This window comes from Aethalodelphis obliquidens, unplaced genomic scaffold, assembly GCF_003676395.1.
Source record: "Aethalodelphis obliquidens isolate GAN/ISIS:26980383/991018 unplaced genomic scaffold, ASM367639v1 scaffold30, whole genome shotgun sequence".
Classification (NCBI taxonomy): domain Eukaryota; kingdom Metazoa; phylum Chordata; class Mammalia; order Artiodactyla; family Delphinidae; genus Aethalodelphis; species Aethalodelphis obliquidens.
Genome location: NW_020837974.1, coordinates 15,578,483 through 15,602,622, shown reverse-complemented (window position 1 = coordinate 15,602,622; position 24,140 = coordinate 15,578,483). Strand labels below are relative to the sequence as shown.

Genomic DNA, 24,140 nt, shown 5'->3' with positions numbered 1-24,140 from the left:
GAGGGTTGGGTGGGAACTTGGGTATCAGTTTTCTCTTCTCTCTTGCTCTTGCTAAGACCCTAGTACCCGATCTCTAACTCAGAATTATGTATCTTTGAGGCAGAAATCTCCACGCAAGAAGAGGGAAGAATGGCAAATCTTATCTGGTAGGGTACCTTTCCCTAAAGTTTCAATTTTAAGTCATTCAGACTCATACTTTTCCTCTCCTCCCTTCTATTCCCTTGGTTGCTGGACTTTCCTTGGGAGCTATCTGATGCCTCAGACTTTTCCCTGCTTTAATCCCTCTTGCTCAGGTGCTTTCACTCCCTTTCCAGAAGGCAGGCATTCTACCTCCAGTTACTCCATCTAGCCAGACTGGTTTGAATCAGCCACACCCCCTTCCGAGCTTCTGGGGCTCTTCGGATGGTGGCTGGCCACTCAACCCCACCCCTGGGCTTGGCTTGGAGCCCTGAGTCAGCTCCATCTCCACCCAAGCCAAATCAAACCTGAGGCAGGAGCCGAAACTCACAGTTCCTCAAGGCCTATAGCCAGGTAAGAGTCCCCATTTGTTTTTACATTTTCTCTGACCTCAATTCCCTGGACCCTCTCCTTGTGCTCTCCCGATGACTGTACTGTGTTTATCTCATCTCAGTTCTTTCCTCACATCCATTCTCCTGCAGCTTTGTGGCACATATCATTCTTGGCTCTTGCCTCTTCTTTTTAACCTTTCCTATCCTTTGTTACTTGTGTTCTGAGAACTGCACATGTTTTCATTTTGTCTAGGGTGAAGGGGAATGGTTGGGGATGAAGGTAGAAAGGCAGTTTGATGCCAGGGCTCTGAGGGCTTGGGAAATAGGGAGATGAGAAATGATTAGGGCATCATTATGCAGGTTTCTGTGTGGCTTATGAGGTCATTCGGACTCAGTGTTAATCTGATTGTGTTGTATGACCTGGGTTAAATGGAGAGAGGAGGTGGAAGGGAGTCAGCATAGCAAGGGAGGCTCTGATTTGGGGAGGGTGAGGTGTTTCTGAAGTTGAGTTTCCTCAGCTACAAAGAGAGCTTAGATGGGTACTTTTCCCCTACTTTCCCCCATCCCCAGCACTGTGTTTTCACATGAAATGGCTGATATCCTTAAAGTGGAGTAGAGGACCTAGGATGCCATTCTCTGATTCCTCCTTAATATTTGAGGGCAGCCTCTAAGGAACTTCAGGGCCCTTTGAAATACAGTTTAAAATCACTGAATTGGGTAGTCTCAGACTCCTAGCAGTTTTTGAGATTCTGTGTTTTTCTACTGCCTCTCAGCATGCACCTGTCATTTTGCTTTTCCCCACTTGCCAAAACAGTAAGTAAAACAGATAATGCTACATTGACACCAGCTTGCCTTTAAAGACTGGGAACCTTAGGCTGAGGAAAAAGGATTCCAGACACACATTTCCTCTCAGTCTATGAGTCACTAGGGGAATTCCCCAGGTAAGGCAGCATTTCTGAGAGTTCGACTAGGCCATGACATGATCAGAGAGGCGGGTAGAGTCTGAGCAAGACTCTACCAGGGGTTCAGTTGTTGGGCTTACAAGTATCTTGACTATATCGCCTACAGGTGATGGAGGACGAGGAGAAGGCAGTGGAGAGCTTGGTGAGCAACACGGAAGCTGCTCGTTCTCCATCCCCCATTCGCTGCTGCTCGCTCCGCCTCCGCTACTTGGCAGCTACTAGCATTATATGTGGCTGCTCTTGCCTGGGAGTCGTGGCCCTTGTGTTTGCCATCAAGGTGAGGAAAGCAATTCCTATGGAAGCAGGGGTGTGGGTGTAGTAAGGCAATGGTTCTGTATACCCGATCTATCTATATTGATCAAACAGTTAATAAGTACCTGCCAGAGCCTGGCTGTGGGCCTGGTGCCAGAAATAGGAATAAGACATGGTTCCTGCCGTCAAAGGGCCCACAGTCTAGCAAAAGAGATGGCTGTGAAAATGGGTAACTATTAATGGAATACAGCTCATCAGTACTATGATAGAGGAAGCACAGTGTATTCCAGGAGCTATGTATGTGTATATATATGTATGTAAGTACATGTATGTGTATAATAGAGTAGGTGAACAGGAAAGGCATCCTAAGGGAGTAAAAAGAAAGTAATCTTAAAGGATGAGTGAATAAGGGTAAAAGCGCATTCCAGGCGAAGGGAGCACAGGCAGCCTATACAAAGGCAACCTGGACTATTAGTTCAGCGTGAATGAACCAGTAAGGAACAGTGAGAGATGAAGCCAGAGGATCTAGATTCCCAAGAGCCTCCAGTGCTGTGCTTAGGAGTTTCAGCTTTATCTGGGAAGTACTGGGGAGCCTTTCAAGGATTTTTGCAAAGGAGAATGACATGGTCAGATTTGTGTTGTAGTTAAGGTCCACTCTCAAGGCCTGTAAAGAGGATGAATGGGAAGGGGCAAGACTCGGGGCAGCCGAGCAGTAACTAGAACAATCTATAGGAGTTCGGAAGAAGCTATGAAGTTTTTGAGAGGGCTTCACCATTTCAAAACATCTCACAGAAACCTCATGTGTACCTTTCGGAACTTCCTCGACCCTAGCTGTATTTTTATCAGAAACTGTTTTCTTATCGTCATAATTTCTGGATTTCATTAGGGCAAAATCATAAAAAGAATCCTTAATGAAAAAGAGGAGGCCCTTTGGGCTAATGAGAACGGAGTGTTGTTTGGTTCGACATGAGTGAAATACTCCAAGATTGGTCACTGTTTCTTGCCAAGAATTCCAAATTCTGAATGAATCTGAAATGAGTAGAAAAGAATGGGGAATAAAATGAAAAGTATTTTTCCATACGTGATCTTCTGAGCAAAACAAAAGCCATCCTGAAAAGGAGGCAGAGCAGAGCGGGTACCTTACTTTGCGGTTGAGACATGAGAGTTAGAAACTGGAAAGGGAGGTGGAGGGTTTGGGTGTGAGATTTTGAGCCAAGACGAGGATGTAGGATTGGAGTGGGGCAGAGGGCATTTTGGGGCAGAAGCAGGGGGAGAACCTAACCAAAAACCTGCCCCCACAGGCGGAAGAGCGGCATAAGGCAGGCCGGTTGGAGGAGGCAGTGCACTGGGGGGCCCGGGCCCGGAGGTTCATCCTGGCCAGCTTTGCCGTCTGGCTTGCTGTCCTTGTTCTGGGCCCGCTGCTTCTATGGCTGCTCTCCTACGCCATCGCCCAGGCTGAGTGACCCTAGCTGGCCTTTGCTGAGAGTCAGCCGAGACATCCTGAATCCTGCAATGCGGCATTGCTAGGGTCTGGTGCCAACAATGGTACTTCCTGGCTGGAAGGATGGTGCCTCTCTCAAAGGGCTTTGGAAGAGAGAGGCAGCAGCTGAGACTGATGAGGGGAGGTCAGCCTGCTCTGTTCTTTCAGTGCCCACCATCCCCTATTCCCCCCAATCTCCTCCATCCTAGGGGCCTCTAGGAGGTGGGATTGAAGCCCAGGCCTGATTTTATTAGTATTTGTTTTGTAATAAAAGTCTTTTTTAGTGGCGAAATGCTCCTGTCTAATTGTTCTTCCCCTGCTTTTCCCTGGGCCCTTAGTGAGAGCCAGACTGGACATCTGACTGATGGGAGAAGCCTGCATCTCCCCTTACCTAGGGGCTTCAAGAGGAGGAAAGGATTTTTTTCCCCCTTTTCCTTCTTCTTCTGGAAGTTTCCCTTCTTGGAAAGACCCAAACTTCTCCCTTACCTATCAACAGAGACCCTTAGGCCACAGAGGAAAAGTCGTAGCAGCAGCTACTAGTTATTGAGTGCTTACTATATTCCAGGCTGTGTGCTAAGCATTTTATATTTCTTAATTTCTTCAGTCCTCAAAATCACTCAATAGTAGGTACTACTGTTTTTATTTTATAGTTGAGGAAACAGGCACAGATTATCCAAGGTCACACAGCTGGTAAGTGGCAGAGCTGGAATTCAACCTAGACAGTTAGTTCCAGAGCTGAGAGAGGAGTGAAAGGATTGGATAATAGCAACCACCACCCTGTATGTAGAAACTTGTATGATTATGATGAATTTTCATATCCTTTATCTTGGGCCTTGTGATAATATTTTAAACATTTTTAAAATTGTGAGGTACACAAAGCAAAATATCCAAAACAGAATAGACAGCTCAATAAGTTAACACAAAGAAAACATCTGAAAAACCACCATTCAGTCAATGTAACCAATTTAACATTGCCAGCACTCCAAAGCCTCCTTTATACCCCTCCCAATCACTACACCTTCGTTTCTTCCCACAGGTAACTTTCTGTTTGTTACCCACAAGTATTCTGACTTCTAACAATGTAGTTTAGTTTTGCCTGCATTTGAACACTATATAAATGGAATCATATGTATTCTTTTTATGTCTTGCTTCTTTTACTTAACATTGCTTGTGAGATTGATCAATATTTGGTGTAGCTGTAGTTTTCATTACTGTATAGTATTCTATTATATGACTATATTACAATTTACCGATTTTCTGTTAGTGGACTTTTGGAATGTTTCCCATTAGGATATTATGAATCATGCTGCTTTGGACATTCTTGTACATGTTCTTTGAAGTACATGTACCCTGGGAATGAAATTTTGGGGTGATTTCACCAGCAGAGAGACCAACAGAGCACCTAAAGGAATTAGAGATGTTGCACAATGAAGATTAAAGGGGAAGGAGGGGCACATGATGGTTGTTTTCAGTGTTCCAGAGTGTTTCAGGAAGGAAAAGTGAAGGGAATCCATTGTTGGTCCAGAGGTTAGAACTACAACAATGGGTAGAAGCCATATAAACAGCAGTGGTTCTGAACCTTGACTTCACAATGGAACCTCCTGGGGAGCCTTAAAAAGTAACTTATGCCTGAGCTTTACCACCCACCCCCCCGAGATTCTGATTTAATTTGTGTGAGGTGCTGCCTGGGCATCAGGATAACTCAGAGAGATTTTTTACAAAAAATTTTTAAAGCTAGTATTTGATTAATTAGCAGCTTCAGTTTACTAGAATATCCCATTTCCCCAAACTGATTACATGAGGTCTTGCTATTTTTTAACTCCTTATTTTGAAAAAATTTCAAATCTATAGAACAATAACAGTACAATGAACTCATGTGTACTCTTACCTAGATTTATAATGTTTAACTTCACCACATTTGCTTTATATCTTTCTAAATATACGTAATTGTTACTGCTGAATCATTTGAGGGTAAGTTGAAGGCCCTTCATCTCTAAATACCTCATGATCTATATCTCCTAAGAACAAGGATATTCTCTCACATAACTACAGTACAATTATATAATTCAGAGAAGTTAACATCAGTACAATATTATCTTCTAATATATAGTCCATATTCAAACTTGCCAGTTGTCCCAATAATGTCCTGTATAGCAATTTCTGCTTTAGGGTCCAGTGTGGGAACACTTACTGCATTTAGTTTGTCATATCTCTTTAGCATTCTTCAATTTTTAGTAGGTCCTCATCCTTTCTTTTTTTGTCTTTCATGACATTTTTGAGGTGAGGCCATTTGTAGAATGTCTCTCAGTTTGGGTTCTTATGACTGAATTCAGGTTATGCATTTTTGGCTAAAATATTACATAAGCTGTATGTCCTCAATACATCACATCGAGAGGCATATGTCAATTTGCCCTTTTACTGGTGGAGGTAACATTGACAACTTGATTTTAAGGTAGTGTCTGTCAGATTTCTGCAGAGGTAAAGATACTTTTTTTCCTTTGTAATTAAAAAGTTATCTGTATAGGGACTTCCCTGGTGGCGCAGTGCTTAAGAATCCGCCTGCCAATGCAGGGGACACGGGTTCAAGCCCTGGTCTGGGAAGATCCCACATGCCGCGGAGCAACTAAGCCCGTGCGCCACAACTACTGAGCCTGCGTGCTGCAACTATTGAAGCCTGCAAGCCTAGAGTCCATGCTCTGCAACAAGAGAAGCCACCACAGTGTGAAGCCCACGCACCGCAACGAAGAGTAGCCCCTGCTCACCACAACCAGAGAAAGCCCGTGCGCAGCAACGAAGACCCAATGCAGACAAAAATAAAATAAATAAATTTACCAAAAAAAAAAGTTACCTGTATAAATACCTCAGCAAATTTTTACCAGTAACTTTAATGTCCATTTTGCCCAAGTCAGTTATTCTGAGGCTTACAAAATGTTGATGTTTTAACTTTATCATTCTTTCTATACTTATTAGTTGGCATTCTACTATAAAGAAGGTCTTTTTCTCTTTCATTTATTTATTTACAATTTTTAGTGTCAGTATGGTCTCAGATTGTTTTTAAATTCAATTTGTTATACCCATTACTGTCATTAGCCTTCTTAAATTGTTTTGTTGAGGTATAATTTACCTACAGTAAAGTACACAGATCTTATGTGTGCCGAATGGTGAATGTTTTTACACGAACACACCTGTGTAATCACCACCTAGGTGAATAGAACATTTCTAGTACATCAGAAGGCTCCCTCATAGCCCTCTCAGTCTCATTATCCTTTTTGTCCCTGATTTCAACCTGGTTCTTGTGTTTAAGTCCCCATCTTACTTCACTTGCTTTCTGGCACAAATTATTCCAGGCTCATCTTGTACTTTCTCTGCTCCAGCCTGGGAATTGGCCATTTCTCCCAAGGAGCCCTGGTTTCTTTTATTGAGGACTGTTACTTTGAAATCAGTATCTAGACACTAGCTATTGCTCACTCTACTGGGACATTATTGCTTCTAGGCCCTTTCAGAGGTTAGAGCTAGAAAATATCGAATTTTATCTATCTTAAGTCATTTCTTAAAATCATACCTCCAATTTCAATCAATCATAAGGTGCTCTCCTTTCCCTATTCCAAATTCCATATTCCCACAGTAAGAATCTAGGCCGCCAACTACATCAATCTTTATTGACTTGCTCAATTTCAAAATAATTATCCCATTATGCTACCAAACAACAAGTCTACTAAGTACAAGATTTCTTTGCAACTATTTTGTCTTTAGATTAATGGTATAAGGTCAAAGTACTCTGTTAAAAAGTTACTTGGATTCGTTTTTCTCCTCTTACATGCTTGCAATCCCAAAGTGACATTTCTAAGATAGAAGATTAAATGAATTCATTCTCTGCCTCCTGGAACACAACCTCCACAAGGGTAGGGACCTTATTTTTTTTCATTGCTATTAGTCTAACTCTTAGACGCTCAACAAATATTTGTTGAATGAGTAAGTGAATGCCAGGGTTGAGCTGTGCACTGAGAATATTTATGAAGTGAGTCGCTCCTGGCAGAATCTCATAAACTGGTAGGCTTCGAACAAAGTGTGATATTCCCCAAGGCTTTCGGGAGGTGGTAGTGGAAGACTGGGAAAATGTATAACCCCAGATGGTGAGCACTAGGGCTTTGGAGGTATTCAAGAGTCGGAGCAGCCACAGGACGACAAAGCCTCTTCTGCCTGACGGGCCGTGGCTCGTACAAGTTCGTACCAAGTAGCCAAGTTGAGGTCCAAGCTGCTTGCTCTGCCCCTCAAAGCAGGCGCTTTGGACTAGGCTGCTAATATTTTTAAAAGCCGAATTGAGATAGGGATTCTGAGAGACTGAGGGGACCATGCCCAAGTCCGGGAGTCGAAGGCGCAGCGAGTCCCGCGTCCCAGGTACCCGGAGGTCACACTTACCGGTAAATCTAACTTCCGGGTCCCGTTCCAGGCCTCCAGCCCCACTGGTCAATAAGCTCCGCCCCCTGCTGGCCCCAGCAGATGCCGTGCCCTGATTGGCCGTATCTGAAGCCCCGCCCTAGCGTCGCAACCTCAGGTAACTCCGAGCTCCAACTCCCGCGCCAGCCTCGGGACTCTCGGCTTCTTATTGGACTACCAGTTTCCAATCGGAAGGGTTTTTGAACCTCAGTCTTCGGGTGGCGCTGGCCATTGGCGGACAGAATGGGGGCGGGGCCTGAGGTCGTCGCCGGCACTGCCTGTGGATAAGGTAAGGGACTAGAGGCGAACCCGGCGACAAGGAGGCATCGCGTCGACTCTGACTTCTCTCCCCGCCCCCGCGGGTGAGCCCGCGCGAGACCCTGCGCCCCCTCCCAGCGCCCGCCCAAGTGCGCCTGCGCAGCAACAGCCACCAGCCCGACTGCCCCTTCCCCTCTTCCTCCGCACCTTTTCCCTTCCTCTCCCCCGCCCCCCTCCCTGCCTTGCCATCCCGTCCCGACCCCTAAGGCCCTTTCGTGGGGTCTCCCTAGTCCCTGTCCTTCCCCCACCCCGTCCCCATCCCACAGGATCCTGGCTCCCCAGCCGCAAGGGCTGCGCCTCTGCGAGCCGCGATGTTCGTCTTCTCAGAGCCTGTGGGCCTCCCTGCCTTCACTGCCCTCCGTTTCCTCCACACAGGCCCCCACCTACTTCAAAATGACGCTAGACGTGGGGCCGGAGGATGAGCTGCCCGACTGGGCTGCGGCCAAGGAGTTTTACCAGAAGTACGACCCTAAGGACGTCATTGGCAGGTGAGCCCACGGCAGGGAAACAGAGGTCCAGAGAGGTCAGGTCCTAGCCAGGGTACACAGTTCCCTCTGAGGGCTGAAGAGTTCTAAATGAGAAGGGTCAGTGGTGAGTGGAGGAACATTTGGTGACTAGACTCTTACTCTGGGTCAACCCCCATTTTTTCACGAATTCATTCATTTATGTGTTCAACAAACATAATTCAAGCACCTACTGGGTGCCAGACACAAAGATAAACATGGGGAGTGTAGAAGAGATGTTTATGCCTTGGAGGTACTCCCAAGTGATGTGACTGAAGGAGACACATGAACATATAAAAAGTATCAGGCTGTGTAAAAAGTGCTGCTGGGTCTCAGAAAACCACATCTTCCCAGAAGTGGTGATATTTGGGTCTTGAAGGATGAGTAGGAGTTCAGCACACACCAAATAGAAGGAAGCCGTCACCTGTAGAGGCAGTGGCCGATACATTTATTCATCAAGGTTTCCTAAGCATGTACAATGTGCTGGGTGCACTGTGCTAGGCACTGGAGATGTAAGACCCACACCTTAACATCTTACAAGATTTCTGTTCTCCTGGAGTTTATGTTCCAGTGGTAGAGAGAGACAATAGACACGAAAACAAGTTAAAGTTCATTGTAAGTGCTAGGGAGAAAATAAATAGGGTTATGGAACAAGAGTAATTAATGGAGCTGAGACTTGGACGATGAGAATGAACAGGTCATGAGCTGAGGCAGGATATATTCCGGGCAGAGGGAACTGCCGTGTTCAAAGGCTCAGCATAGGAAAGGGCCTATTCAAGCAACAGATAGAAGATCATAGTGACTAGAATGTTGTAAGAGTGGGAAAAGGTGGAGGAAATTAAGTTGGAGAGGTAAATAGAGGTTGGATTATGTAGAGCCTTGGGCCAGGATAAGGAATTTTTTAAAAAATAAATTTATTTATTTATTTATTATTTATTTTTGGCTGTGTTGGGTCTTCGTTGCTGCCTCGGGCTTTTCTCTAGTTGCGGCGAGTGGGGGCTACTCTTCGTTGCGGTGCACGGGCTTCTCATCGCAGTGGCTTCCCTTGTTGCGGAGCACAGGCTATAGGCACCTGGGCTTCAGTAGTTGTGGCTTGTGGGCTCTAGAGCGCAGGCTCAGTAGTTGTGGTGCACGGGCCCAGTTGCTCCACGGCATGTGGGGTCTTCCTGGACCAGGGCTCGAACCTGTGTCCCCTGCATTGGCAGGCGGATTCTTAACCACTGCGCTACCAGTGAAGTTCCAGGAATTTTTTTTTTAAGATTTTTTTTGATGCGGACCATCTTTAAATTCTTTACTGATTGTTACAATATTGCTTCTGTTTTATGTTTTGGTTTTTTGGCCGCAAGGCACGTGGGATCCTAGCTCCCCAGGGATCGAACCTGCACCCCCTGCATTGGAAGGCAAAGTCTTAACCACTGGACTGCCAGGGAATTCCCTAGGGTAAGGAATGTAAAGTTTACTCTGGTGATACTGGTGGTTTCCAGTAGGGTAGTAATATGGTCTGATTTACATTTCTGTGATTTGGGGCCTAGGAACTTAACCTTTCTATGCCTCAAAGTGTCTCCATTGTAAATGAGAGAATTAAAAAAAGAGCCTACCTTGTAGGTTGCTGTGAGGACAGAAAGAGTTAATATGGTACTCTTAGGACACGTCCTGGCACATGGTGAGTGCTTAATACAGGTGTGTTGCTACATTTAAAAAAGATCATTCTGGCTCTTAGGTGGAGAGTGGATAGGAGAGGGGCAAGAATGGAAGCATAGAGACCAGCTAGGAAGCTATTGATTCATTCAGGCTAGAGATGGTGATGGTTTAGAATAGAGTGGTAGTGGTAGAGATGGAGAGAAGTGGATAATTTAGGTGATGGCTTGAAGGGAGACTTGATACAATTTCCTGAAGGATTGGATATGGACCACAAGGGAAAGGGAAGAAAACAAGAATAAATTCTAAGGTTTGGATTTGAGTGCTTGAGTACCATTTACTGAAATGAAGAAGACTGGGGAAGATCAGTCTGGAGGGAGGTGTGAGCAAGTCAAGAGTTCCACCAACTGGAGCTGTCCAGTGGGCATGTGAGTCTGGAACTCAAGCAAGAGCGCTGGGCTAGAGCTGTTAACTTGGGAGGCATCAGCATATAGATAGTAGTTGGCAAGAGAAATGTGCAGTAGTGAAAGAGACCTAGGCTCAGACTGTGGGGCATGTCACCATTAAAGAGTTAGAGAAGGAGGAGCCAGCAAGGGAAACTATAGAGATGCCATCTGTGAGTTAGAAAGAAAAACACAAGAGTATGTTTGGGACTTCCCTGGTGTTTAGTGGTTAAGAATCTCCCTGCCAGTGCAGGGGACATGGGTTCAATCCCTGGTCCAGGAAGATCCCATATGCCACAGAGCAATGAAGCCCGTGCACCACAACTACTGAGCCTGCATTCTAGAGCCCGTGAGCCACAACTGCTGAGCCCACATGCCACAACTACTGAAGCTCGCGCGCCTAGAGCCCATGCTCCACAACAAGAGAAGCCACGGCAGTGAAAAGCCCGCGCACCGCAACGAAGAGTAGCCCCCCCCCTCCGCTTGCTGCAACTAGAGAAAGCCCGCGCGCAGCAACGAAGACCCAATGCAGCCAAAAATAAATTAATAAATTATTTTTTTTTAAAAACCCACCAACTTTAAAAAAAAGGAAGAGTATGTTTCTGGAAGGTTGGCATGGTCTGCTGTGACACATGCTGCTGAGGCCAGGAAATCCAATGGTGGTGTGACCGTTAGATTTGTTCAGACTCCTTTTAGATAGCACATGGAGATGTCAAAAAGGTTGTTGGAATCAGGAATTCTGGAGAGAAATCAAGGCTTGAGACAGCGTAGCAGGAAGCATTTGCACATAGTTGGTATTTAAAGCCCCTGGGGGGAATTCCCTGCGGTCTAGTGGTTAGGACTCTGTGCTTCCACTGAAGGGGGCATGGATTTGATCCCTGGTCAGGGGACTAAGATCCCACATGCCGCGCATGGCGTGACCAAAATTAAAAAAAAAAACAAAAAACTCCTGGGTCTGGTTGGAGGTCACAGGGAAGAGAGAATATTGGGAAAAGAAGAGAGCTGAGATCCAAGTCCTGAGATGCTACAAGGTTTCAGGACCAGGTGAGGGAAGATGTACTGAGGCTAGGAAGAGCCCTTAGGTAAAAACAGTGGTTCCACTGCCAAGGGCACAGAAGGACCAGTTTTGAAGAAGGCAGATCAGAGAGTAGGGTCCTTATCATTTCATTCCAAGATTACTGTGGTAGCATCATCCCTCGTCTCTCTCTTCTACCTTTTCCCTCTTGTTTTTCCTGCACACTCTAACTAAATTACTTTTTCCAGAGTACCAATTTCAGACCTGAAGCTTTAAAAGAGCTTGACACATTCTGGAAATGGGTGACAAGTTATAAGTCATGAAACAAAGGTTGAAGAGCAGGGTTATAGCCAGGGATGAGGCTGAAAAGAGACTAAGAAGTTGGTGAAGGCCTTGAGTGACAGATGAAGGAATTTGGATTTGATTTTTATCTTGTAATTAATAGGGAGGCAGTATGGAAAGAAAACAAGAATTTTGAATGCATTCCACAGGTAACTGTAAGGTTGAAAGTATTAGGTATCATTTAAAAAGAGGACAGTTGCTTTAGGGGTACTGCTGAGGAATGAGGGGACACAGAACTTAGTAAAGAATTTAAACAGGGAAGTTTTTAAGCAGTGAATGACACGATTGGGGCTGTTTTAAGAAGCTAGTTCTCAAAGCAGTGTGGCAGATGGGTGGCAGTGGTTGAGATTAGCAGCAGGGAGATCAGTTAGGAGGCCATCGTGGTGGTGGGGTTGGAGTACTAGGAAACAGATTTGAGAGATAATACAGGATGGGCTGGACTGGTTGGATGTTGTAGATTGTGAAGGAGAGGGCGAAGCCAAGAATGGCACCAGGATTTCTAGTTTGGGAGTTGGATTGAATGGCATTGCTATTAACTGAGATCAGGAATTGAGGAGCTAGTGTTGGGAAGATGAAGTGTTCAGTGGTCATGATGACAGTGAGAGGTCTCTAGGACCCTTGGGAAGCAATTTATTCAGTAAGATGTGTTGGCCTGACATCTAGGGGAGTTCCCTGGTGGCCTAGTGGTTAGGTTTCCGGGCTTTCACTGCCATGGTCCGAGTTCAATCCCTGGTCGAGGAACTGAGATCTCGCAAGCTGTGTGGTGCAGCCAAAAATAAAAAAAAAAAAAAGGCAGGGGGGGTGGGGTAGACATCTCGGCATGAATGTTGAAGTCGTGGAGGTGGATAAGATTACTGAGAGTGTATATAGCCTGAGAACAGGGCCAAGGATGGGATCCTGGGGAAGTCTTAACATTTAAGGGGTGGGCAGAGAACAAGGTACTGGGGTGCATCAGTAGGAAGAGTTTGGACTTTGAGTCTGAACACCCAGGTTTCCCATGTAGATAGTCATGACACATAGTAGGAAGGCTTAATTAAAAGAGAATGCTCCTACAGGTAGGGGCTTCCCTGGTGGCGCAGTGGTTGAGAATCCACCTGCCAATGCAGGGGACATGGGTTCGAGCCCTGGTCCGGGAAGATCCCACGTGCCAAGAGCAACTAAGCCCATGCGCCACAACTACTGAGCCTGCTCTCTAGAGCCCGCGAGCCACAGCTACTGAAGCCCGCCTGCCTAGAGCCCATGCTCCGCAACAAGAGAAGCTACTGCGGTGAGAAGCCCGCGCACCACAATGAAGAGTAGCCCCCGCTCACCTCAACTAGAGAACTTCGCGCAAAGAAAAAAAAACCCAAAGAAACCAAAAAAAAAAAAAAAAAAAAAAGAATAAATAAATTAATTAAGAAAAGAAAAAAAGGGGAATGCTCCTACAGTTAACATGCTATAGGATACCAGCGAAGGGAGTGGTCCCTCCCTCCTGGAGAATAAACAAAGAATTGGTAGACGCAGCATTCATTTTGGGCCTTAAAGCGGGAATTCTTTGCTTTATGGCTTCAAAGGATCTTTGACCACCCCCGCTGCCCCGAAATAATAAAAATGTTGGATATATGTGGCAGAGGTCTCCAGCTTTCCACAAATTCTCAGAGGTTCATTAAAAGATGAGTAATAATTAGACCAGGGACCTCGAACTCAGGTGCCCTTAGTAGTTGGGCAGAAAATGAAAACTGTGAAGTGGCCAAGAGTAAAAGAGTAGGAAGTGGTGGGCTTCCCCGGTGGCGCAGTGGTTGAGAGTCCGCCTGCCGATGCAGGGGACGCGGGTTCGTGCCCCAGTCTGAGAAGATCCCACATGCCGCGGAGCAGCTGGGCCCGTGAGCCATGGCCGCTGAGCCTGCGCGTCCGCGTCCGGAGCTTATGCTCCACAACGGGAGAGGCCACAACAGTGAGAGGCCCGCGTACTGCAAAAAAAAAAAAAAGAGTAGGAAGTGGTGAGCATTGTGGCAGCTGGAGCGTTCTTGTTCCAGCTAAGATATGTGAATTCAGATTTGTAAATAACAATGCACTGACCACAGTGTAATATATCTGTGGGCTGTGTTTGCCTGGAGGGTCAATGGTTTGCATCCACTGATTGAACCAGAGATGTGGATGACAGGCATTTCCAGCAAAAGGAGTTATATAAAGGCAAGGAGGCTCTGGGAGCACGGCAGTGAGGTTATGTGAATGGCATCCAGGGAACCAGCATGCGAAATGTGGTATGAAGTCAGATCCTGGAGAGATTTTCACCTTAGCCTGAAATACTTGTAGGGTCACACGGAGTTGGTGACAGAGCCAAGCAAGGAAATCCCTGTCTAGGACTTTGTCTTTTTTTCGGCCGTGCCATGCGGCTTGTGTAATCTTAGTTCCCTGACCAGGGATCAAACCCGAGCCCTCTGCAGTGGAAGAGTGGAGTCCTAACCACTGGACCACATGGAATTCCCTAGGACTTTGTCTTTACAAAGCCAAATGGGCTTTCCTCTCTCTACCTCATTAACGCCTTTCAGCATCCCTTCAAGATATTGTTGGCTACGTTTCAGAGCAGGTGAAGTGGAAGCCCAGAGACCTTATGTCAGTGGGTCACTTGGAGGTTAATTAGTGACAGATTTGGGGCCTAAACCGAGATCTCCTACTTCTCAACTTTGGTCTTCTGGTCAGTGGCCCAGTATTTATTTGGAGCCTCCTTCGCTTGAGGTATTGTAGGGGAACTTTGGGATTTAGATGGGGTAACCGTGGAAGTGGGTAAAATCTGGAGGAAGCCTTCCCACTTTCTTCTGTGGGGTTCTGGGGCAAGGGGCAGGTTCTGGGGCCCAGTGCCTAGGCTCACCCATGGAGGGAGTGGCAGAGACTGGAACCCAGGACCCCTGCCTGCCTGCCTTATGAGCTTTGTGTTGCACATTGCTGGATACCCAGGTTGCTTGCTGATGCTGCTGTGAAGCTCCTGCAGGCCAGGGTGAGCTCCTTGGGAGTTCACCCTGTTGTCTAAATGGGTTTCCAGAGTCTGGCGTAGTGGGTGTGAGGCTGCCAAGGCCCTACTCTGCGTGGAAATGAGAGAGCAGGAGGCCCTGACTTGCGCGTTGTCTGACTCTGGCAGAGGAGTGAGCTCTGTAGTCCGCCGTTGCGTTCATCGAGTTACTGGCCGGGAGTTTGCGGTGAAGATCATGGAGGTGACAGCTGAGCGGCTGAGTCCTGAGCAGCTGGAGGAGGTGCGAGAAGCCACGCGGCGAGAGACACACATCCTTCGCCAGGTCGCCGGCCACCCCCACATCAGTGAGGCTGCATTCCCTGCTCCTGTTAGCCCTGCCCACAGCCCACTTCCCCCAGCACTGCCTCCATGCCTCTGCTCCCTTAGTCCTGGCTCCGCTGCACCTCAAAGTGTGGCCAGCCTTTGGGTCCCTACTGCCTCCTTTGGTTCTCCTTCCTTCCCAGTAACAGCCCACTGCTGCCTCAGGGTGGAAAAGGCCCTTTAATGTGCATCTGCTCCTTTCCATCTCTGTCTCTCTGCCTTTCTGCCTCTTTCCCCAGTCACTCTCATCGATTCCTACGAGTCTTCTAGCTTCATGTTCCTGGTGTTTGACCTGTGAGTATCTCCCAGCCCCAATCGAGAAGCCTCCTCCTCACCTCCATGCATGGCCCCAGCCTTACAGCACAGTGGGCTGAAGACCACCCTGCTCACACCTTCCTCTGCTCCCGCTCAGGCCTGCCTGCCAGCTTAGGGCTCTGGCCCTTCTCCCTAGGTGCCCAGATTGAGGCAAGTTCTTCAAGAGTCATAGTGACCAGCTAAGTACAAAGGGTCTTCATGAGACCCTGTTTTAGGAGGAGAGTGTTTATTCGTGAGCTGACCACATGTAAATAGACTCTCCCTCACCAGTCTCCCAGTGTTTAACACCCTCCACTGGAGTCTCTGTCTGCCCATCAGTTCTTTTTCTGGTCGGTCTAAAGCTGAATGTCAGATATTATACAGTGCTATAATGCAAACCAGTTGCAAAGGTACTTCAAAAGAGAATGGTTTGGATACCAGATGTTTAAGAGAGGCCCTTGGAAGAAATTTACAAAGTCTTCAGACAAGAAATGACCCTCTGCAAAAGTCGAGGGGAAGTGGGAAGTGTCTGTTACACCACATGCAACTTTGCAGAACCTGGTGTGTGCTTTATTTCAAGGATTGATGCAGAGTTGCAATTATAACCTCAGTTTTTAAAGACAAGATAAAATAAGCAAAATTCAAAGTAAAGTCCCATTCAACTTTCTTGCTACTATTAACTGGAAAATTTTGGTCCGTGGTCTAAATAGATTCACTTCAGAAGGCGTTTTGTGAGTGTATTCTCAGATAACACAGACTTCCTGTAAATGATTATTATCATAAGGCACTTATTCTTGCTAAAATAGCCCCCTTGTGGCACAGTGCAGATATTTCGACGGCCAACCCATTGGGCCAAAGTGCCCCTGACACCCGGTTCACTCTTGGAGTGCTCTGTCTCGAGACCCTTTCATTTGTCTACAGAGGGATCTCTTTACTGGCCTCTTCCGTGGTATTTTCTGTGAGCACTGGCTTCTTTTCTCAGCCGCCACTGTGAGGTGCACCTATCTCCCAACCCCTCCTATCCCTTAGGATGCGGAAGGGAGAGCTGTTTGACTATCTCACAGAGAAGGTGGCCCTCTCAGAAAAGGAAACCAGGTAATGGGTGAGCCTGCAACCCCTGGGATGAGCAGGGGGTGGGGCGGGACAGGGAGAAGCAAAGGAGACTGTGCCTCCCTCAGGTCCATCATGAGGTCTCTGCTGGAAGCAGTGAGCTTTCTCCACGCCAACAACATTGTACACCGAGACCTGAAGCCTGAGAATATTCTCCTAGATGACAATATGCAGATCCGACTGTCAGATTTTGGGTTCTCCTGCCACTTGGAACCTGACGAGAAGCTTCGAGGTGAGGGGACCTGGTACCCTGAGAGGCTTGGGAGGGAAAGAGGCTCAGGCCTGGGGCTGGTTGGCTGGGTCTGAGAACTGGGTCCCAAGTACCAAGGAAAGGAAGGTCAGTGAGCACTTGCCAGGTCCCCACTGGGTGCAGAGCCTCGTGTGCAAATCAGTGTGGGCTTCCTGACCTGGAGGCAGACAAGTGAGCAGATCATGGCACGCAGCAGGCAAGGGGCCATGCCAGGAAGCCAGGAAGGAATACCTGATTCAGCTGTAGGAACCCACAGAGGAAGGGGCTCGGACCTCGGCCTGGGGAGGCTGGGCTTGTCACAGGAGGAAAAAGAGGGGGCGAGGGATAGCAGGGCTCAGCTGTGCCTTTGGGGTCTGGCGGAGGCAGGTCCACAGTGTGCTGCTTAGGTGCTATGAGGAGCCTGGTGTGGCGCGACAGCCCTTCTCACCTCGTGCCCACACATTTGTTGTGAAAACCATTTCTAGTGCAAGTGGAAAACTAAACAAAGTTCAACTGTGAGACTCCTCAGAGCCTTTAATATACTACTTCCTCTCCTTCAGTGGCTCTGCATTGGACTTACTAATAGCTAACATTCACTGGGCACTTATTGTGAGTAAGGCACCACGCTGAGTCTACATGGCTTATTTCTCTAGATCCTCTCAACAGCTCTGAAATAGTATTTGTGTCTCTATTTTATAAGTGGGCTTAATGAGGTGAGGTGACTTGCCCAAGGTCACATAGGTGTGATTTGAACTTGGGCAGTATGACTCCAGAGTTCATGGTCTTAATCTGTGGACTTACACATCTTCCAGATGCTGTGCTTTGTGTCCCTTTGGGCTGCCACATACACTTCCCTATTCTGCATCATTTTTGCCCCTGCCCACTCCAGCCTCTCCCTTGGCTTGGATAATTCAGCTTTTACTTTAAAGTTCTATGTCAGGTTAGAGCCCTTGCTTTTTGCTCTTATATCTCCCCCACTTCATGATACATGTCTTACTCTGTTATTTGTTTGCTTTCTGGTAGGTGGTGAGCTTGGTAAGGGCACATCAAATTCGCCACTGTGTCTAGTGTGGTGCTTGGCACATGGTAGGCGTTCAGTAAATAGTTTGACTTGGAATGAATTTCCCCAGAGAAATTCAGTTTCTCAATTCAGGCCTATTAAGATCTCTTCGAAGTGTGCCATGGATCACAGTTTGGAAATTGCTGAGATGGAAGACTTGGTGCCAGAAGAAACTAAAAATACAGGCTTAGATCAAGTCATGGAGGGCTCTGTGCTGTAGGAGTCTAGACTTGATCCTGAGGCCATGATGGGAAGCCAGGGAAGGGTTTTAAACAAACAATTTACCCAGAATGTGCCTTAAGAAATCCCATATTCCTACTCATTCCCCTTGGTTGAGTGGTGGTTCCACTAACTGCAGTAGAGATTATAGGAGGAGGAATAGATTTGGGCAGAAAGGAATGCAGAAAAGATTTAAGTTTTGTTTTCTATGTGTGTATATATGTAAAAACGTGGTAAAAAGTTGTGTGAGGATTGGGTTGGCTGGAGGGTTGGGGGAGGCAAGTGATACAGTTGGATAGCACCTTTAAGTCAATCTAAAAATCGGGTTTTCCCAGGAAGGCCACCAGGAGCCTTGGTGGGTCCTTGAATTGTTCAGCAGGGCTAGGGTCTAATACCGAGACTTGGCAGAAGGCGGGCAGGAGCAGAATGGGAACACTTGGGGCTCTGGTGGTGTTGAGGCTCCAGCAGAGGTCTGGTGTTAAGGGTCCTTGAGGGGGCTGTGACATCCCATCAATCTCAGGCCTCTCTCCCCAGAGTTGTGTGGGACTCCAGGGTATCTAGCACCAGAGATCCTTAAGTGCTCCATGGATGAAACCCACCCAGGCTACGGCAAGGAGGTCGATCTGTGAGTTTCTGGTCTCCCCCTTCCCTCCTCCTTTGTGTAATGTCCTTCAACACATTCGCTCACCTAGTCCTCCCTGACTGTGGTCTCTTTCTCAGCTGGGCCTGTGGGGTGATCTTGTTCACACTCCTGGCTGGCTCGCCACCATTCTGGCACCGACGCCAGATCCTGATGTTACGCATGATCATGGAGGGCCAGTACCAGTTTAGTTCACCTGAGTGGGATGACCGTTCTGACACTGTGAAAGACCTGGTGAGCTGGGGCCATGAGAGGGCAAGGAGGGAGGCCCAAGAGCTGCCCTTCATGCTCTGGCATTTCCCGTAGATCTCGAGGCTGCTGCAGGTGGATCCTGAGGAGCGCCTGACAGCTGAGCAAGCCCTACAGCACCCATTCTTTGAGCGCTGTGAAGGCAGCCAACCCTGGAACCTCAGCCCCCGCCAGCGGTTCCGGGTAAGCCTGAGAGTGTCAGGGCGTGGGCCTGCTCCTCTGTCCCATGATTTTTCTTTTGGTGGATGTGCCCGTGGAGCTCACACTGCCCCCTTTCCCAGGTGGCAGTGTGGACAGTGCTGGCTGCTGGACGGGTGGCCTTAAGCACCCACCGTGTACGGCCGCTGACCAAGGGTGCACTGTTGAGGGACCCTTATGCGCTGCGGCCAGTGCGGCGCCTCATTGACAGCTGTGCCTTCCGGCTCTATGGACACTGGGTGAAGAAGGGTGAGCAGCAGAACCGGGCAGCCCTCTTCCAGCACCGGCCCCCAGGGCCTTTATCCATGATGGGCCCTGAAGAGGAGGGGGACTCAGCTACTATCACTGAAGATGAGGCCATGATGGTGCTGGGCTAGTACTTCAGCCCTGAGGAATCCCAGGAAGCAGAACTCTCCAGGAGGAGGATTTTTATCATTCCAGCCCCTCTGGGCTATGGCCTGAGGCCCCCATGCCTGGCCAGGCCCGCCACTGATCAAAGTATCATAGAGACCAGCCCTGTACACCTACCCACACTGGCCAGGGCTTTGAGATCAGAGCTGAAGAGGAAGAGAGCCACCCAGAGTGCCATGCCTGGCCTTATCCATGCTGCCTGTGCCACGTATGCAATAAAATCTGCTACATGCCAGGGAGAGCCAGCGTCCTGTGTCTGGTGCAGGGAAGCCCAGAAGGTGCTCAGGATGGGGGCAGGGTAGGGCCACTTTGGTCCAGGTCTTTATTGGGGAAGAGGGTGGGGGTCACTAGGTCTTGTTCTTGCCTTTGCCTGGAGGTAGCTGGAGGGGCCGCTCGAGTGCGGTCAGCTTGCTGCTGAGCCTTTCCTCACTGGCCTTGAGCTGTTCCTCCACCAGTTGTTGGAGCTGCTCCAGTTCCTTGTTCATCTGGGTCTTGATGTAGGCCCGGAGGATGGAGACCTGGCCTGCAGGGGCAGGGAAGAAGGGACATGTCAGAAGAGATGCCGTCTGGGGCTGAGGGATTGCCCCTAGCCAGGCAAATACAACCTTCCAGGGTGCCCCTGGGAGCTACACTAGTGGCGGTGTTGCTTCAATTCAGAAAATGTCAGCCAGCCCTTCTGTGAGAGAAAGATGGGCAGAGTGGCTGTGCTGCTGCATTTTCTGGATTGCTACTTAGTAGCCTTGTGACCTTAGGCAGGTGACTTAACCTTTCCATGCCTCAGTTTCCTCTGTGTAAAATGCAGATAGTGATAGCACCTAGCAACTAGGATTGAGAGAGGATTAAATGGGTTAATAGATGTAAAATGTGGGAATTCCCTGGCAGTCCAGTGGTTACAACTCCACAATTCCACTGCAGGGGGCACGGGTTCGATTCCTGGTCAGGGAGCTAAGATCCTGCAAGCCACACGGCTTGCTGTGTAACAGACAAAAAAAAAGGTCTATATATATATATATATATATATATATACACACACACATATATATATGCTTAAAATGGGGCCTGCCTGGCACATAGTGTTGTCAAATGTGTGCTGGCTATTATTGTCATTGGGTTGGGTTTTTTTTCCCTAATATTTATTTATTTATTTATTTACTTTCGGCTGTGTTGGGTCTCCATTGCCGTGCATGGGCTTTCTTTAGTTGTGGCGAGCGGGGGTACTCTTCCTTGTGGCACGCGGATTTCTCATTGTGGTGGCTTCTCTTGTTGTGGAGCACAGGCTCTAGGCATGCGGGCTTCAGTAGTTGTGGCTCACAGGCTTAGTTGCTCCACGACATGTGGGATCTTCCCAGACCAGGGCTTGAACCCGTGTCCCTTGCATTGGCAGGTGGATTCTTAACCACTGCACCGCCAGGGAAGCCCTATTGTCATTGGTTTTATAATCTTTTTCTGGGACTCCTGCCTCACCCCCAGCAGCTGTGCTTTTATCTGTTTGCCATCTTGGACTTCTGCATAAGGAATCATTTGGAGAAAGGACACCATGACTAAAACAAAAATTCTGAAGTCCTGATATGGTCTAAACCCTTCATTTCACACCTGCCCAAAGTCACAGGGAACCCTAACCCCTCCAGGTCCTCACTTGGCTCTGGCTCTGGCTGGACCACTGTTTCCGGTTCCTCCTCATCTGGGGTGAGTGCCTGCTCCTCCACCTCTTCACCCTCTTCTTTCTCTGCAAGCCAGAAGGCAGGAGGAGGCTTCAGCCCCAGCCCAGTCCAGCCCTCGCCCCGGCATTCTCCCTTACCCGTCTCATCCTTTGGCCAGAGCTTGGGTGCCTGTAGCCCCATGTAAGTCAAAGATAGATCCAGCCGCACCTGGGAAGAGGGAGGAAGACGTCTGCACTGAGGGAAAGTGGGGAGATGAGGGGTGGCCTCTTATAGCCCATGGCCCAGTACCTGGGGTGTGAAGACATATTTGTAGAGCTTGAAGTGGCGGAAGTAGGTGTTGACCACATAATCTGCCAGGGCCAGCAGCTGTTCCTCCTTAAAGAGGTTGATACTGAAGGGGGGCCGCTGTGGGGATGATTGGGAGTTAGAGGACTGACCACCTCCTGAAGCCCTCACCTTTTCTCCAAGTGCCCGGCAATCCAGGAGCAGGAAGAGCCCACTGTGGCCTTCAGAGGAAGATGAGGGTCATGTGTGTAAGAGAGGGTGGGAGGCTGGGCTAGACCTTATCTGGGGGGAGAGTGAAACTGACCCTGATTCCGTGGCAAAAAAGAACACTGGTGAAGTAGCGGTAACATTCCTCCACGTTGCCCAAGGGGGTTGCTGGGAGGGAAGGCAAGATGTGACAGTGAGTACTCTCCCTGATAATCATTCATTTTAGTCACTCAACAGCTACTTATTGAGCATGAGCTTTAGAAGTAGAAAGATATAGGCAACAAATATTGAGTACCCACTATGCACTGTTCTGGGCACTGAACCAGACAAGTTCCTGCCCTTAAGAAGCGTATTTTCTAGTGGAAGTGACAGACAATAAACCAAGAAATACATAGTTTAGCTCTCGTTAAACATCCTGTAGAAAATTAGCTCCAGGAGTAAAGCAAGAGCTGTTTTATTGAGCACTGTGCATATATCTACATCTATCACATATAATATTTCTCAGAACAGTTTCATAACGTTAGTGCTGTAGCCTTATTATAGATAAGGAAATAGAGGATTTCAAAGGTGAAATAACGGGTGTGATACTGCTGCTAGTGATGACAGAACAAAGATTTCAGGTGCTAATCCTGCTTTTACTTCCCCTGGTCACTTATGCCAGCCTTCTCCTCTCCCCTGGACTCACAGCCTTCGGGGGCCTTCTCTTACCAATACAGGCCTTGTGAAGATCTTGGAGCAGGGCACAAGCCGTTGATGTCTGCTCCAGGGAGAAGCCTTGTTGGCGGCAGAAGATGAGTGCATGGGAGAAGAGGTCCAGGGTGATGGCGTCCCGCAGGCTCTGCGCAGGAGAGCCTAGTCCCAACAGCTCGGCCAGCACCCTTGGGAGGGAGAGAGGAAGGAATGAGTGACAACCGGAGCCTCTCTTCACCGCCCCACACTAGTGTACAACAGGCTTTGGAGCCAGGCATTCCTCATGCCTTCCCAGCCCATCCACCTCCCAGCCTTCCCCAAGAGCTAGCTCTTATTGCCCTCCCTGCTCCCCTTGCATACTCCCTCATCTCCTCAACATTGGCTGTCTTCTCCAGCCTGTGCATGGAATGGCTGTCCAGGTACTTCCTGTCATAGGAAAAGAGGGGAAAAGGTGTTGGTGGCCATTATGCATTACCCTCATAACAGGGCTATGATGGCTAGAGCACTGGACTGGGAACCAAGAGACCCGAGTTAGAGGTTTGGCCCTTCCACTGAATTGCTGTGTAACCTTAGGCAGGTCACTTCCCTCTCTGGGCCTCCCTTTCTCCATCTGTAAATAGAGGGTATGGCCAAAATGAACTCATGATCCTCTTCATTTCTAAAGCGTAGGGTTAGGAAACTTGAGTTCTGGTCTCTGCCACTCCCTACCGTATAACTGGGCAAGTCTCCCTCTGTGAACCTCAGTGTCCCCATTTGTACAATGCTCCGTAGAGGCACTGATACTACATTTACATTCTCAGTCTTTGGCTCGCCTCTTCTCACACTCTCTTTGGACTGGGGCAGCAGGAGACCTGACTTAGTCATCTCGGGTAATTGCATCTCTGGGCCTCAGTCTCCTCATCTGTAAAATGAGGATACCGTTGCTGTTTGACAGGATTGTGGGGAAGCCCTAAAGGAGTAATACAAGTGTGAAGGGTAACTTTCCCCCAAAGCTCTTCACACTCACCATATGCAGATCCGGGGCTGGGGCAGTGGCGGCTGCAGAGAGAAAGCGCATTGGGAAAGTCAGAGCTGTGTTGTTCATGGCCCCTAGTTCTTGAGCCGTTGCGAATCTCTAGCGGGCCTAAGAACGCGCTAACTTGCCTTCTCATCTTAAAGACTAGCTACGAGCAATGCTGGCGGGCTGGGCTTCAGCGACCCCTAAGTACTATTCATGAGCATATTAACAAGGGGGGGGGTCACACACCCCCGTCTCTTCACCAAGGCAGCCCGGGAAACGTCTTGAACGTTAGAAAGCATAACGACGGGTGGCGCCCTGCTGGGGAGCCCTTTTATAAACATTCATGAGCGGACGACTCTGTCCAGTCCTCACCGGGAACAAGTCGGCTGCAGGATCCTCATCCGCATTCACCGAAGCCACGGTTCCCGACTCGGTATGCACACCTGTTCCCATCCGCGTGGCCGATTCATCCAATGACCTGAGGGCTTTCTTGGGTTCTCTCCGCAGTTCGTAGTGCTGTTCAAGCTCTGATTGCATTTTCAGTCCCTGGAATTGGCTGGACTTCCGGCGGATCATCTTGTCGCTCCTCTGTGCTGCGGGGCACCACAGGTTCTGTCCTGCCTCGGTTCTGGGACAGCCGGTTCTGCGGCAGAGGCTGCCAAGGCCTGGCCCTCTATC

At 48.4% G+C, this 24,140-nt stretch overlaps 3 protein-coding genes across 9 annotated transcripts; 2 read left to right on the top strand and 1 right to left on the bottom strand.

The window, feature by feature from the left end:
* The first annotated feature begins 28 nt into the window (after positions 1 to 28).
* On the top strand, positions 29 to 3,495 carry TMEM265 (transmembrane protein 265). Its single transcript, XM_027126374.1, has 3 exons — positions 29 to 531; positions 1,578 to 1,748; positions 3,025 to 3,495. Exons 2-3 carry the CDS (start codon positions 1,581 to 1,583, stop codon positions 3,184 to 3,186), a joined length of 330 nt encoding a protein of 109 aa, XP_026982175.1. The 5' UTR covers positions 29 to 531; positions 1,578 to 1,580; the 3' UTR covers positions 3,187 to 3,495.
* PHKG2 (phosphorylase kinase catalytic subunit gamma 2) lies at positions 1,636 to 19,861 on the top strand. 4 transcript variants are annotated; one of them, XM_027126355.1, is made up of 12 exons: positions 1,636 to 1,748; positions 7,654 to 7,758; positions 7,852 to 7,929; positions 8,334 to 8,446; positions 14,922 to 15,193; positions 15,449 to 15,503; positions 16,533 to 16,598; positions 16,682 to 16,845; positions 18,656 to 18,746; positions 18,842 to 18,995; positions 19,068 to 19,193; positions 19,292 to 19,585. In XM_027126355.1, exons 4-12 carry the CDS (start codon positions 8,352 to 8,354, stop codon positions 19,583 to 19,585), a joined length of 1,317 nt encoding a protein of 438 aa, XP_026982156.1. In that variant the 5' UTR covers positions 1,636 to 1,748; positions 7,654 to 7,758; positions 7,852 to 7,929; positions 8,334 to 8,351. The 4 variants fall into 4 exon arrangements, with proteins under 4 accessions (XP_026982156.1, XP_026982157.1, XP_026982158.1 ...); XM_027126356.1 differs by having other exon boundaries at positions 7,654 to 8,002; positions 19,292 to 19,861; XM_027126357.1 differs by having other exon boundaries at positions 7,654 to 8,002; positions 15,018 to 15,193; positions 19,292 to 19,858.
* A 61-nt stretch (positions 19,862 to 19,922) lies between these two features.
* On the bottom strand, positions 19,923 to 24,096 carry CFAP119 (cilia and flagella associated protein 119). Of its 4 annotated transcripts, none has more exons than XM_027126365.1 (9): positions 23,835 to 24,096; positions 23,469 to 23,500; positions 22,823 to 22,888; positions 22,481 to 22,650; positions 21,870 to 21,940; positions 21,569 to 21,685; positions 21,418 to 21,487; positions 21,256 to 21,345; positions 19,923 to 20,142 (listed from the first exon to the last, which is right to left on the bottom strand). In XM_027126365.1, exons 1-9 carry the CDS (start codon positions 24,036 to 24,038, stop codon positions 19,967 to 19,969), a joined length of 996 nt encoding a protein of 331 aa, XP_026982166.1. In that variant the 5' UTR covers positions 24,039 to 24,096; the 3' UTR covers positions 19,923 to 19,966. The 4 variants fall into 4 exon arrangements, with proteins under 4 accessions (XP_026982166.1, XP_026982164.1, XP_026982167.1 ...); XM_027126366.1 differs by lacking the exon at positions 19,923 to 20,142 and adding an exon at positions 20,960 to 21,124; XM_027126363.1 differs by having other exon boundaries at positions 19,936 to 20,142; positions 21,256 to 21,487.
* Between the last annotated feature and the right edge of the window lie 44 nt (positions 24,097 to 24,140).

What these genes read in the sequence shown, in the direction of transcription:
- CFAP119 (XM_027126363.1), bottom strand. Translation starts at nt 24,038, where the DNA reads ATGATCCGCCGGAAGTCCAGCCAATTCCAGGGACTGAAAATGCAATCA. An exon ending in CAGCCCCGGATCTGCATATG is followed by an intron (nt 22,889 to 23,468) that starts GTGAGTGTGAAG and finishes TTCCTATGACAG; the next exon opens with GAAGTACCTGGACAGCCATT. An exon ending in AATATGTCTTCACACCCCAG is followed by an intron (nt 21,488 to 21,568) that starts GTACTGGGCCAT and finishes CCCTCTTCCCAG; the next exon opens with GTGCGGCTGGATCTATCTTT.
- PHKG2 (XM_027126356.1), top strand. Translation starts at nt 8,352, where the DNA reads ATGACGCTAGACGTGGGGCCGGAGGATGAGCTGCCCGACTGGGCTGCG. An exon ending in ACCTGACGAGAAGCTTCGAG is followed by an intron (nt 16,846 to 18,655) that starts GTGAGGGGACCT and finishes CTCTCTCCCCAG; the next exon opens with AGTTGTGTGGGACTCCAGGG. An exon ending in GCCCCCGCCAGCGGTTCCGG is followed by an intron (nt 19,194 to 19,291) that starts GTAAGCCTGAGA and finishes CCCCTTTCCCAG; the next exon opens with GTGGCAGTGTGGACAGTGCT.
- TMEM265 (XM_027126374.1), top strand. Translation starts at nt 1,581, where the DNA reads ATGGAGGACGAGGAGAAGGCAGTGGAGAGCTTGGTGAGCAACACGGAA. An exon ending in CCCTTGTGTTTGCCATCAAG is followed by an intron (nt 1,749 to 3,024) that starts GTGAGGAAAGCA and finishes CTGCCCCCACAG; the next exon opens with GCGGAAGAGCGGCATAAGGC.